General features: G+C 40.8%; 1 protein-coding gene across 1 annotated transcript; it reads left to right on the top strand.

The window, feature by feature from the left end:
- The first annotated feature begins 9,769 nt into the window (after window positions 1-9,769).
- Window positions 9,770-14,995, top strand: LOC129263394 (uncharacterized). Its single transcript, XM_054901307.2, has one exon. The coding sequence runs from the start codon at window positions 9,770-9,772 to the stop codon at window positions 14,993-14,995; it is 5,226 nt and encodes a 1,741-aa protein (XP_054757282.2).
- The last annotated feature ends 337 nt before the right edge of the window (window positions 14,996-15,332 follow it).

The following is a 15,332-nucleotide window of genomic DNA, read 5'->3' as shown; positions in this document are numbered from 1 at the left end:
CTCTATATCATGCATTGCCCAACAGGATGCCTTGCAATTCGCCATCTGCAAAACGTTATCCAATGGCACTGTTCTGTTGATTTAAAGAAAAGGGACTTTGTCAACATTCAATCACATCTTTCAATACGCATACAAGGGTATGGGATACTGTTAGCATTGAAATTAGAATATGACTTGATAAGAATTATTTTCAATTAAATTCAAAGTATTATAATTGTTCATAATGAGTTCTTTGGACTGTCACTCTGACTGTTCTTAGTAAGTGATTGCGAATACAATTATTTTAAATGTATAATTCTATGAGAAATGAATTGTTTAAAAGAGGATAAATTGCGAGAGAAGTGATAGAAAAAGAAAGAAAGTATTAAGAAAGAGACGTCTGAGTTGTGTGACTAATTTAATTGAGAAAAGAAAACTGTTCTTATTAAGTGATGTGTTCCCAATTCTCAATTGCTAATTAGATTATTTTAAATATATGATAATTGAGAATTGAATTGTTTAAAAAAGGAGAAAGGTAGAGAGAAGAGGAAGAAAAAAAAATGATAAAGAGAGAGACGTCTGAGTTGTGTGACTGATATTCTAATTGACTGTAGAAAAAAATAATTTAACCTTTCGGTTGGCCTCTGACTATAAAATTACAATTCACCATCCCTGGTTGCCCATAAAGGAAAATATTTTTTATTGTTACATAAAAATATTACCAAGAAAAACATCAAGTCTTGTTTGCCCCCCCCCCCCCGTATATTGCCCCCACCTTCAACACTATGGTCTGATTGAAGTATTATGGGGCACTAAAAAGGAACAAGCCTGGTGATGTTAATGATTTATGTATTAATGGATCTATGTTTTATGAAATTACTAATTTTGATATTTTGGAAAGATTGTTAACATTGCCAAGAAAGCAACAACAACAAAAAAGAACCTTTTTGAAATATCATAGGCAATGTGATACAAAATGTTTTCCTCCACTTTATCTAAAAATATTATGTTTTCAATAATGGCATTGAGGAGGGGGAGGTGCGATTGAATTGATGAATTTAATTATTTGTACCTTGTCAAATAATTTGGATATACATATTTTCATCCAATGTAAATACATTGTGTAGGCCTAGGCTGTTTACCCCCCACCCCCCTTCCAGAATAATCCCCCTCTTGCTATCTCTCTCTTCCCCTATCATTGCGTGTCAGATGTTCGGGGACAGTTTCGTCCCATCATGGAGGTTATCATTAATTTAGTTTTATTCCCGGGTTTTATAAAGCAACCACCAAAAAAAAAGAAAAACATAGCTCTCAGTTGTCCCCGTTCGTTTTTTAAGGAACTTTCGATGATGGCTATTTTTTTTTAACTTTATTACGTTTTATTCCCAGCCTTCTATTATATACATGTAGAAATAAGTGTGAAATTAAAAGGACTCCACACAAATTTGGGGTCACTGTACTATAAAGGGTAAGTTTTTATAAATATATCAGTCGCATATTTCATTTCCCATTTTGTTTACGTGCTCGATCGTCTTCTGTCTTGGACTGGAGCGAGCCGAGCGACGGGGAAGAAAAATATAAGTTAGGTCTGTTCTGAGTGAAAGTTAGACCTCCTCCGGCATGCCCCTCCTTCTCAATCATCACCCAGTTTTTATGACCTGGTAAAGAAAAATGAGACTATCAAAGGTGAGAAATTAAGATTGAGCGATGAGCCCAGGCCAGGGCATTGAGCGCGTCCTAATCTTACTTTGAAGTTCCAACTTATTTTTGCAAGTGTGGGACTAGGCCGTATCGACTGCTATTCAAGTTTTCCTCGTAAAACTGTACATGCAGTACAAGTCTGTTCAATCGTTAAAATAAGGTTAGCTCATACTTCTGAGTATTTCAGTTGATTTAGGGTAGTATTTCTTGGAATGTTTTATAGAACTTGTAAATATTTTGATTTATAAAGATGGTTAAATGGTAAAAAAACAGCAAAAATAGAGGCGGCTTAGGAGGTACTCCAACAACACATCGTCGCATATCGCATAGAGGTTGATCCAGCGGCCAACTCGCCAGCCGGAGGCTCTGGCGATAATGGTCACGGTAGCAAAAAAAAGAGCAGACTGTCTAAGTTCAAGTTCAACTTTAAAGCCTTATGTTTTGAGTAATTTAAAGGGTTAAGTCCAACTGCATCGCTCTATTCACAGCATAACTTTTCAAAAACACTATAAACATATAGATTTACTTAAACTAGAACTAGATTCTATCTAAAAAGATTTTTATTATTGAGCTGTCACAGGATTAATAAATTTTAGATATTTAAACCACCAACTATTCTTCCCCCCACTTCACTTAAAATCTAGACCTTCCTAGGCCCTATCATTGCTAAATTAAATGAAATTTTCTGTAATTACCTTATTGCGTAGCCGATACAAGGCTTATGTCACCCTTCTAATTATTCTTGAAGCCGTAGACAGGTGAATACTGTATATGGTACTTGGAACATATCCTGAGCAGCCGCCTTGAATTTAGTTTGAAATAGTTTAGCCGGAGTTTTTAGGACTTTGCCGTTGGTACAGGAGCTAGTTTTGCCGTAAAAAAATCCGGCAAAGTTTTATGCAATGGAAAACTCCGGCAATTTTTTTTTTGCCGTAGTTTCCTGATTTTTTGCCGTAAAAAACTCTGGCAAAAATTTTATGCAACGGGGCCCTGGTGGACTGTACTTTAACGGATGATGATGATGAATATGTCTCAATCTTGGCTTAGTCGATAAGCCACACCGCCCATATAGATACCACATGGAGCCTATGGCTTTATTTCAAAGGTTCTAGGTAGAACCCAGATGGGGCCAATATGGGTTTGATATGTTTCTATCTGGGCTCAGGCGATGAGACACATCGCCCATATAGATACCACATGGGGCCCATATGGTTTTATAATGTGGGTTCGTGGGAGGACCCATATGGGCCCCATATGGGTTTGATATGTCTCTATCTGGGCTCAGGCGATAAATCACATCGCCCCTATAGATGGCGCATGGGGCCCATATGGTTTACTTATTTTTTTTGTTTCAGGTAGGACCAATATATAGGGCCAATATTTTTCTGGGCTCAAGCGATCCCATATACATACAAAGTGGGGCCCATATGGTTTTAAATCACACCGCCCCTATAGATGGCGCATAGGGCCCATATGGTTTACTTATTTTTTTTGTTTCAGGTAGGACCAATATATAGGGCCCATATCTTTCTGGGCTCAAGCGATCCTATATACATACAAAGTGGGGCCCATATGGTTTTACTTCGTAGGTTCTAGTTGGGAAGACCCATATAGGCCCCATATGGGTTAGATATGTCTCTATCTGGGATCAGGCGATAAGCCACACCGCCCATATGGAAACAACATGGGGCCCATATCGTTTTATTATATGGATTCGTGGGAGGACCCATATGGGCCCTATGTGGGTTTTATATGTTTCTATCTGGGCTCAGTCGATCCATAATTATGCCACTTCACCAATATACATACCACATGGGGCCCATATGGTTTTATCATGTGGGTTCTAGGTGGGAAAACCCATATGGGCCCCATATGGGTTTTATATGTTTCTATCTGGGCTCAGTCGATCCATAATTATGCCACTTCGCCCATATAGATACCACATGGGGCCTATATGGTTTTATTATGTGGGTTCTAGGTGGGAAAACCCATATGGGTTTTATATGTTTCTATCTGGGCTCAGTCGATCCATAATTATGCCACTTCGCCCATATAGATACCACATGGGGCCCATATGGGTTTTATATGTTTCTATCTGGGCTCAGTCGATCCATAATTATGCCACTTCGCCCATATAGATACCACATGGGGCCCATATGGTTTTATTATGTGGGTTCTAGGTGGGAAAACCCATATGCTGGCCCCATATGGGTTTTATATGTTTCTATCTGGGCTCAGTCGATCCATAATTATGCCACTTCGCCCATATAGATACCACATGGGGCCCATATGGTTTTATTATGTGGGTTCTAGGTGGGAAAACCCATATGGGCCCCATATGGGTTTTATATGTTCCTATATGGGCTCAGGCGATCCATAATTATGCCACTTCGCCCATATAGATACCACATGGGGCCCATATGGTTTTATTATGTGGGTTCTAGGTGGGAAAACCCATATAGGCCCCATATGGGTTTTATATGTTTCTATCTGGGCTCAGTCGATCCATAATTATGCCACTTCGCCCATATAGATACCACATGGGGCCCATATGGTTTTATTATGTGGGTTCTAGGTGGGAAAACCCATATAGGCCCCATATGGGTTTTATATGTTTCTATCTGGGCTTAGGCGATCCATAATTATGCCACTTCGCCCATATAGATACCACATGGGGCCCATATGGTTTTATAATGTGGGTTCTAGGTGGGAAAACCCATATAGGCCCCATATGGGTTTTATATGTTTCTATCTGGGCTCAGTCGATCCATAATTATGCCACTTCGCCCATATAGATACCACATGGGGCCCATATGGTTTTATTATGTGGGTTCTAGGTGGGAAAACCCATATGGGCCCCATATGGGTTTTATATGTTCCTATATGGGCTCAGGCGATCCATAATTATGCCACTTCGCCCATATAGATACCACATGGGGCCCATATGGTTTTATTATGTGGGTTCTAGGTGGGAAAACCCATATAGGCCCCATATGGGTTTTATATGTTTCTATCTGGGCTCAGTCGATCCATAATTATGCCACTTCGCCCATATAGATACCACATGGGGCCCATATGGTTTTATTATGTGGGTTCTAGGTGGGAAAACCCATATGGGCCCCATATGGGTTTTATATGTTTCTATCTGGGCTCGGTCGACCCTGAAATAAGACCACATCGCCCATATAGATACCACATGGGGCCCATATGGTTTTATTATCTGGGTTCTAGGTGGGACAGACCATATGGGCCACATATGGGTTTTACATGGTACATATGGGCCCCAGTAGGCCCACATGATTCCCATATGGGCCCCAGATACTTTGCTATCTGGGACAAAGTACAAAAGAAGAACATTTTAGAAAGAACAAATCATTCCGAAATAGGCCTATGTAATGCAATAGCATGATGGGAAATAAATTAAAAGATGACAAAATGGGATGACAATAGCGGGAAACGAAGGTAGAATGTAATTAGTCAAAAGCTAAATTGGAGCAAAGAAAAGGGACAAGAAAAGAAATAATAACACGACCGGGCTGCTGATGATTGAAATTAAAGAGCAGGAAAGAGACTGCATATAACATTGTGATATAAGCTTGCTAAATTGTATGCAAATAAGCTACCGGGGCTTTGCTCCAGACCCCACGCAGAAGGGGCTCTTCATTTATAACCTTCAAATGGCTCTATAACGTCCACCGTTAAATCACTGTCATACAGGCGCGGGGGGGGGGGGGGTCTTGGTTCCACAATAGAAAGCCAGTCACACCATCTAGCATTGATTGATATTGGCTGTTTTACAACTGTCCAAGAAATATCACCATTAATAATTTATAATAATAATAATAATAATAATATAGGTATATTTACCCAGGGTAGCCACTTCAGTTTCGAAAACTGTTCTACCAGCGGGCCCTGCTATAATTATTTAGCATCTAATTTAAGCATCTAAGCACTTATAGATGTCATTGTTTTCAAATATTGACTGTAGAAGACCAAATAAAGAGGAGAACAGTACCGGTAATTTCATATTTTTTAATGTGACTTTACTTTCTTCGCCAAAATGCGGCAGTAATAATTAAAAGTGTTTTACCTTACAAGTGACATCACATTTCCTGCCTTCTTGTATGGCTCTCCTAAACCTTCAACCATTTATACTTGGGTAACTTTGTATCTCATGTCTGTCTGAAAAGTTTGGGTGAAGCCTCCACCTGAAGGAAAAATAGCATTGAAATAACTTATCAAAATATTTGCCATAATCTTGTATTTATTCTCACATGTATATGTACATGTCTAAAACAGGAAATAAAACATCTTTTGATAACCATACAGGTTTCATATAGAAGGGGGTAAATAAAGGGTTCAAGTTTTTATTATGTTAATCAAAAATAAAAACAATAATAAATGACATGCTCAGGCTGAGAAATTTAAATAGAGAAATTATTCCTCACAATGTTGCTTGTATGTACATACACATGAGAAAGTAGTGATAAATGGATTGAGGGGTGAGAGCAGGGGCTACGGAAACGGGGGGTGCATGTTAGCTGCATGGTCAGCAGAACAGTTTTTAAAGTGAGCAAGCTGACCATGCAAAACATCATAACCAGATGGTCATTTTACATTTTTCAGCCCCCGCATTGTTTTCCGAAACCATGTACAAAAATTTAAAATTGACCATCTGCTAATGATTTTTTGCATGGTCAGTTCCCCCCCCCCCTCCACTTTCGGCTCAGCCCCCTCACTTTCATAACCGTTCCGCTGACCCTGCAGCTAACATGTAAAACATATTGATTTTTTTATATGTCTTTCATGTTTATGTAATGTTTGCATTACAAACTGACTTTAACTAGAAAATCTGGTCAAAGTCTGATTTCATTGTCATTGAAGTGGGTTTTAATGATTTAACATTCTGCAACCAAAAAAATATCCTTCATTATTTAATTTGTAATCATTATCGCATTTTACTAGTCTACATTTTACCTGTGGTAGCATTTCAATCTCAGTATTTCTTCACACATGGCCAAATCTTCTGCCACATGTTCATTAGATTGGCCGCTGGCACATTCCTTTCTGTAGTAGACCAGTCAGAGCCTAGCTTTCTAGTTCCAGACCCGTCTTCTTCTGCATATTGTTCAAATATCCATAGTCTGAAATTAAAATATTAATAATATCACATTGATATACATGTAGCAAAGAAAATATGTAGATTTACACAGTGATCATTGAAAAATACTCCACTGTCAATGAATATTGTTGACATTTCATAAAGGAGAATAATCAAATATACCAATCATGTTCGTTAATTCATATAATTTTCACTTGATTATAAACAAGACGGTCATTAACACATTAACCATACGAATAGTAAAACAGTTTTTTCAATAATTTTTTTTTTATTCAAATATAAAAAGAAAAGTTTTTTCGAACCCAATAGCGCTTGGATACCTTGCCGGTTAAAAGCCACGATCAAATTAATAAAAAGATATGAATAGGCTCCTAATTCATAACTGCAGCAAATTGCATCCCCATCAAACTGCCAACTATTTCTGGACTGTGACCTTTGTTCAATGGAACTTTAATATGAGATTCAAGGCAGAAAAATACTTGGGATTGATGAGGTCCATTACATATTCGCCTATATTTTTTTCTAATGAAGAGACCTCTAACCTTTACATGCTATTTAAGGTTAGGTGTGACTAGACTCTTAACTTTATGTGGTACGACAATATTTTTCAAAAAACAGATTAAGAGACATTATCAACAATAATTAAATGTATTTACCCCAATAACACCGATGCTATTGCAGATTCAGTGTCAAAATTTATAGGATGCTAAATAGTAATTTGTTTTAAAAAATAACTCAGAAAAATAAAAGCAAAACGAACTTCATAATCGCACACAAATGAAGAGCATTATATCGTCTCCCCCCAATTTGGACATTCAATCTTTTTTTAATAGGGAGAGCTATGCCATGGCTCATTTCACGTGGGTGCGCAAAGTCAAAGATAATTTATGATAGATCTAAGCCTATATAGGCTATACCAGTACGGCCACGGGCCGGCCGCGCCGGCGAGCGGCACCATTTAAAACTTGGATCTAATTTTTTTTTTTTACCTAGATTTTAATTCTTATTGGGTGTGAACGCACCTCTGCCACAATCGCATAACCCCCCCCCCCCCTGAATCCTCGCCAGCTGTCGAGAGCCTTCACTTCATTCGACTTGTGACTTGCTAAGCCTATGTGCTAAATAAGTTGAGAACATCAAATTTACCAAATAACCACTCACACTATTACCATGTGATTTAGCTCCTGTTCAATTCCAATATCTGTAACACAGAATTAGGATGGCCCCATAGGATATGTGTACATTAACAATTGCACACGCTGGTTTGCCTGGTGATCAAGGAAATCTCCGACCACACCGAGCAAGCCTTTCATACGAATTGATAAAGAGCGAAATGATATTCCATTGATTTACAATGCTATGTATGTTTAAATTGTCACTTCCCACTCTATATTTTGGTGTTAATTGTTTCTGATGTTAGATATTTTGTATTTTGTATTTTTGATGTTGTTTGTTGTTGTTGTTCATAGTTATCTTGACATGTATTTTAAACTGCAGGGCGCCTTTGTAAAGCAGTTTTAAGAACTGAACAGGCCTACCCTGCAGTATAAAATAAATAAAACAAAATAAATAAATAAATAAACAAAATCAATACAAAACCAAAGGAAATGAAAAATTATGATATGTAACATAGAATGACATAAAGGTAGAACAATATAAAGAATTATCTTTGCAAAATTTATAAAATTGCAGCCATTTGCGGATCATAATAACGTGTATGGACAGCCGTGTCGCTAGTTTGGACCTGAAATAGTTCTACGGACACAGAAACTCTATCATGGATACACAGAATTTGGAAAGAATCCAAATTAAGGCAAGCGGCTCGCTATGTCTTAGCTGATTACAGTAGAACCAGCAGCGTAACCAGCATGCTCACCAATCTGAAGTGGCCTAGTCTGTCTTCTCGACGCACTGTAAGCAGACTCAGCATGGTGTAAAGGATTGTAAATGACCTTGCTGCAATACCCCAAGACAAATTCTTCTCTTTAAGCACCACTGTCACTAGGAAAAATCACAAGTGTTTTCAGACATATCGTCCAAGAGGCAATATTGACAAATTTGCCTTTGCCCAACGATCTGTACCTGAATTGAATAAACTCCCTTTCCAAATAGTTAATGCAGTCTCGCTTGACAGCTTTCAAAAGCTTCTGCAAAATCACCTTGAAAATATTCCTCACTCCTCCTCATAACGTGCGTCCAAGTTTCAGTTCATCTTCGTGATAGGCTGCAGAGCCCTTTGAAGATTACAGCAGATGATGATGAAACACGGGTATAGGACTAGACTGGATTATGTATTGTCAAGTTTATCGATCGTATCGACAGGGGTCCTGCCAGAAGATCCTCTTTCCTTGTAATTCATTTGATAATTACGCTCAACGAATAATTCAATCACCTTACATACAATCCCAGGTAACAAGCCAACGTTGGCTCCACGTTGGAAACTTGAAAGTCGTTGGACGTTGGAAAAACTTGATGGATTAACGTTGAATCGACGTTGGAAACTAGTTTGATGGAAAGATGATGGACAATCAACAATGACACGACGTTGGCAACGTTGGAAACTTGTTAGTTGGAGAGTTGTTGGACAGTCGACTGTCATAGAATGACATAGTTTTGATATTCAGATATTGTTGCCTTTTGAAATGTTTGGTTTTTTGCATGTACTTGAGTTTAGACTAATTACCCTTCAAGGTCAAAGCAAGGTCACAGCTAAAACAAGACCGTTCGAAGGTACATCGACCTTGGTCGATCCCGAGTTTTCTTCGTTTTTTTAATACAAAACTGAAGGATTCACACACAGTTGTTGAATATATGCTACAAGCTAGCACCGCTACTGAGATACTTCCAAGTATTAAAAGGAAGCTAATTTTAGAATACGCCTCCTTTGTGGTTATTGTGACAACGTGGTATATGCTGACACGGTCTTAACAGTTCTTCAACAACTTGGTTGTATATTATCAACGCAAGATGGCTGACACAAAGGCTCTAAAGGTTTCGAGGCGCAATCTGAAGGGACAATTGACGAGGACATTAACAGCTATTGTCAACCTCTCCAATGACTCTGCAGATACTAGTCTCCTCAAGCAGTACATCGACAAGGCCGAGGAACAGTTCGCAAGGGTAGAAGAGACGCACGCAGAGCTTGTACAGGTAATAGAGAACGACGTTGAATTTGAAGCAGAGGAAACCTGGATGGTCAACTGTGAGGCAGACTTTGTCCAGAAGATTAATGATGGTAGGAAAATCCTCAGCAAACAGCTGTCGCCATCATCAATCAACCAAGCATCCAATCAACAGTCAACTACTCCTCCAAGCTCTCCTGCTCCTACCTCTCGGAATCAATCTGCAGGTGCCTGTGCTCCCAGGATGGCGAGACTTAAATTCCCAACATTCAATGGAGATATCAGGGAATATCAGAGATTCAAGGAAATGTTCCAACATTGTACGAAGGAACTGTCGGAGATTGAATGTTTCTTCCAGTTGTCAGAATCAATGATGTCTCAGAAGGAAAGAAACTTGGTCAAAAGCTGTTCGAGTGTAGCAAGAGCATGGGAGATGCTAGACCAACGCTTTGATGACAAAGACCGAGTAGTTGACAGACTGCTACAGGATTTGGATAGTCTCAAGCCATATGAGAGTAAAGGAAAGGTTAATCTTCCTGCAATGGCAAACTTCATCCAGGTTCTTCAGAATTTTGAATGCCAAGCAGAGACGATTGGTTTAGCAGGTGAGATGAATAGCAGGATTATGCTGAGCCAAATCAAGTTGAAGCTCCCAGAGGAACATAGGATTCTGTATTACAAAGGTGTTCGCGATGACAATACTGATGATTCCCTCTCAGGACTCAGCAAATGGCTATATCAACAGCACATCCTAATTGAGAAATCAAAATCTACTACATCTGAAAGCTTGGAACCTACAAAGAGAGTTTCAAAGTCCTTCAACGCAGCCATGTCGAGGGAGGATACATCAACTGCACACATCCCAAAGTGCCCTCTGCACCCAAAGACCTCATCTCATTATCTGAAAACATGCAATAAATTCAGGTCTCTTGTGCTAAAGGAGAAATTTGATGTGATGAAGTCTAACAACATCTGCTTCAGGTGTGGCCATAATAACTGTATCTCAGGCAAGCCACCTTATGACCACAGTAAGTGCCAGTTCAGGTCACCATGTCGAGTCCAGATGTGTGGTAGTGATGAGCACTTTCCCGCCATTTGTACCAAAGCCCATGATGATGCCAGATATCAGAGTCGAAGAGTCAGTGCTAATCAAGAAGACATTGTGAGACCCATGCATTCCAACAGCTCAGTTCAATCTTCTACAAGCACAGAAGTAGGGAAACTGCAGGCTACCTTACCAACTGTGATGGGTTTTCTGCGATGTGGTAACAAACGACACCCTGTACGCATCCTGATAGATGGGGGTAGTCAGGCCACCCTCGTAAGAACAGGAATCTTTTCCAGAATTGATGGCGACTGTTACCAGGACCATGACCTGAGCCTTGTAGGTGGAAGCATCATCAAACGCAAGCTGAGGATCCTGGAATGTGAAATCGAGGATAGCCAAGGAAATTGTTCATATCCCTTGAGAGCCATTGAGATCGAGAAACCCTGTGGAGATATACCTGTCATTACTCCTGAGCAGCTGAAATCCTATGACCACCTGACAGGTGTAAATATTGATGAAGCCTCATCACCAGTAATTGATATATTACTTGGAGTGGACAATACTCACCTTATGGTCTGGGAGGAATATATCAGAGGAGGCAGACCCGATGAACCAGTTGCGGTAAGATGTCCCCTAGGTTGGTTTATTCAAGGAGGTCCATCTAACACAGCACCACTTCTTAACTACGTTAACGTGGTCGCTTCAGGATCCCTAGAGGAGTTCATTGGACTCGAGACGGCTGGCTTGGAACCCAGGAAATGCAAGTGCATTTCTGATGATGAGAAAGGAGCTACTGAATCCATGATGAAGAGTGTCAATCAACTACCAGATGGTTCTTATGAGATCCGCTTACCCTGGAAGCGATCTCCAGAAGGGTTACCAGATAACTATGAGTACGCTGTAAAGAGACAGAAGAGCCTTGAGAACCAGTTCAGAAATCGCCCAAAGGAATGGGAGGTCTACTGTCGGCAAATGAAGGATCAACTGGAAAGGGGTGTCTCTCGGCTGGTGACGCAGGATGAGTTGCAACAAGACAGGGAAACAGGGAACAAGATGTGGTTCCTTCCACACTTCGCAGTTGTCAAAGACTCAAAAACTACTCCAGTCCGTGTTGTATATGACGGTAAGGCGAAATTTCAAGGACATTCCCTGAATGATTATCTTATCAAAGGAGAGAACGTCAACTCAAATCTGTTTGAGGTAGCCCTCCGGTTTCGTGAAAATGAAGTGGGCGTGATCGCTGACATTTCGAAGATGTTCCAGGCGATCAAGATTCCCCCAGATGATGCTAGATTCCACAGATTTGTGTTTAGAGAAAATCCAAATTACCCAATGCAAGTCTATGAACTGAGGACCGTTACATTTGGGGACAAGCCCTCCCCTACTGCAGCAATAGTCACTCTCAGACATGTGGCTAGTGAACATGCACCGGATGAAGACAAACTACAGAAAGTAATCACGGAGCAATTCTATATGGACGACCTGAATGAGTCAGTCAGGACCACTGAGGAAGCTCTGGAGCTGAAGTCTAAATTGACGGACACGCTGAAGAAGGGAAACTTCAACATAAGGAAGTGGCAATCTAATGTGAAAAAGGTATGTGACGAGACAGAAAACACTGAAACTGCTACAGTTCTTGGAACCAGTTGGGATCTATCTAAGGATACACTGAGCGTGAAGAAGGTCAAACCCTCTGACGATACTACCCTGACCAAACGGAAGATTCTTGCTCAAACGGCATCCTATTACGATGTTTTTGGAATGCTTTCTGGTCTGTTGGTACGCCCCAAGATTCTTCTTCAAATGTTATGGCAAATAGACCTTGACTGGGACTCCCCTATTGACAAAAGCAGTGAATTGTATGCCATGATGAGTAAGATTAACAGAGACCTTGACAAAATGGATGGCATTGAGATTCCAAGATGTCTGATACCGGAGCCTTACAGGGGAAAGAGACCTCTACCTACAGCATATATGCATGGTTTTAGCGATGCATCGGAGGACGCTATGGGTTTCACAGTTTGGCTGAGATGGTCCCATACTGACAGTCAACAAGCTCATTTATCCTTTGTCTGTGCCAGGTCTAGGGTGACGCCACTAAAGCAAACAAGTATGCCTCGGAAGGAGTTACAAGCTCTTCTCCTTCTATCCAGATTGATGTACACCATCCGAAGTGCTCTACGCCTCAACATAGAAGGATGGAAGATATGGACAGACAGCATGACGGTGATAAGTTGGCTAAGAGGGCAATCGAAAACCTTCCGCTCATATGTTGCCCATCGAGTTGGTGAGATCACTTCTGAATTTGACCCCTACAGTGATATCGCCTACGTTCCCACAGATGAAAATGCAGCTGATCTCATTTCTAGAGGAGGCGATGTCACAGACATGCAGGAGGTCATTGATGGACCAGGATTCTTGAGATTACCTCCTCAATCATGGCCGAAGACACCTGAAAACATTCCCGTCAAACCAGGAGATCCTGAACGGAAGAAATTTCACTCCCGAAACAGCAAGACTTTCGCATTATCTGTGAATGCTGTGTCCAAGAATTCTCCAATTGTTGATGCAACCAAATTATCTAGTTGGTCTAGACTCCAGATGGTCACGGCCAGGGTGTTATCCCTCAAGGAGCTTCCACGGAATCAATGGCTGAAGCAACTCATCCGGCAGATCTCTGAATGGCCATCCCAAAGAATGATCAAGGAAGCAGAGCTATATTGGGTCAGGCAAGCACAGAAAGGGATATATTTCCAAGATCCCAATATACAGAAACTCAGTCCATTCTTTGATGAGGACCAACAGGTGTATCGTGTTGGCGGACGTCTTGGTAGGGCCCCTTTGTCGTATGATGTTCGCCATCCTTATCTTCTGCCAAAGAATAGCCACATTAGCTTCCTCCTTGTACGTGATAGACATCTACATGCCCTTCATGGTGGTCATTTGCGGACTGCGAATGAGGTCAGGAAGAGGATTTGGATAGTAGGCGACATGAACATCGCACGACGTGTTGTTCGTTGTTGCATCCCTTGCAGACGATATAGAGGAAGACCGGCACACCAGAGAATGGCCGATTTACCAGAGTTCCGGATCAGCCCTTGTTCTCCACCCTTCAAGACCACCTTGGTAGACTATCTAGGCCCAGTAATGGTGAAACTGAATCGTAATACCACGACCAAAGGATACTGTGCTTTATTCACATGTGCAGTTACCAGGGCTGTCCACTTGACTGTTGTCCAGGACCTCTCAACTCAGGCTTTCCTTCAAGCCTTGGAAAGGTTTGTCAGTGTTAGAGGAGCACCTGCCATGATGGTTAGTGACAATGCCACTTGTTTCCGAGGGGCTGACAATACAATCAATGAACTGAATCTTAAACTCAACCAAACACAGGTCCGTGAGCACTGTCAACGTTTCAAAATCGAGTGGAAGTTCGGACCACCAGGAGGACCTCACCACCAAGGAGCGGTTGAGCGCATGGTCCAGGAAGTAAAGAAAGCTATGCGGCATCTTGTGAAGGCGGATCGTCTAACCTTTGTGGAATGGGAGACCATCTTCTGCAGGATCTCAGGTCTCATCAATAGCCGCCCCCTGACTGCGATGTCTTCCTCACCCATGGACCATCCTCCAATTACCCCCAATCATTTTCTTATTGGTAGAGGGGAATTGACCTGTCCAGACATCCCTTGTGAAGACTACAAAGGAGATCCACGCAAACGTAGAGAACTTTGCAATAAAATGGTGGACGGGTTTTGGCATAGATGGCTTGGCTACATCCACAAGTTGACGCCACGTCAGAAGTGGCAACATTCTGCAGAGAACATGGAGAAGAACGATATTGTCCTTGTCATCGGTGATGACAAAAGACGTGGGTCTTGGAAGATGGCCGAAGTAGTAGACACCAAACCTGGACAAGATGGACTGGTAAGAATTGTTGAAGTGAAGTTTGCAGACGGCACATGTGCAAACAGACCCATCACTAAACTTGTATCTCTGATGAAGCGAGAGGAACGTTCAGACATTTAGACTTTGAGAACGATGATATTAATTACAGGACAATTATGAAGACATTGGACAAATTGCTCCTAATGATTCAAAATGCCAAAGATGAAAAGATGGACATTGGACAATTATATTTTAATGAACCTTTTTTATCAAAGTTTTAACGCAAGAATTGATTGTTGTATTTGTGACATTCCGTCACGCTTAGGGGGTTGGGATGTCATAGAATGACATAGTTTTGATATTCAGATATTGTTGCCTTTTGAAATGTTTGGTTTTTTGCATGTACTTGAGTTTAGACTAATTACCCTTCAAGGTCAAAGCAAGGTCACAGCTAAAACAAGACCGTTCGAAGGTACAT

Source organism: Lytechinus pictus, chromosome 6 (assembly GCF_037042905.1).
Source record: "Lytechinus pictus isolate F3 Inbred chromosome 6, Lp3.0, whole genome shotgun sequence".
Taxonomy (NCBI): domain Eukaryota; kingdom Metazoa; phylum Echinodermata; class Echinoidea; order Temnopleuroida; family Toxopneustidae; genus Lytechinus; species Lytechinus pictus.
Note: the sequence above shows the minus strand (reverse complement) of the source record. Positions and strands in the feature narration are given on the sequence as shown.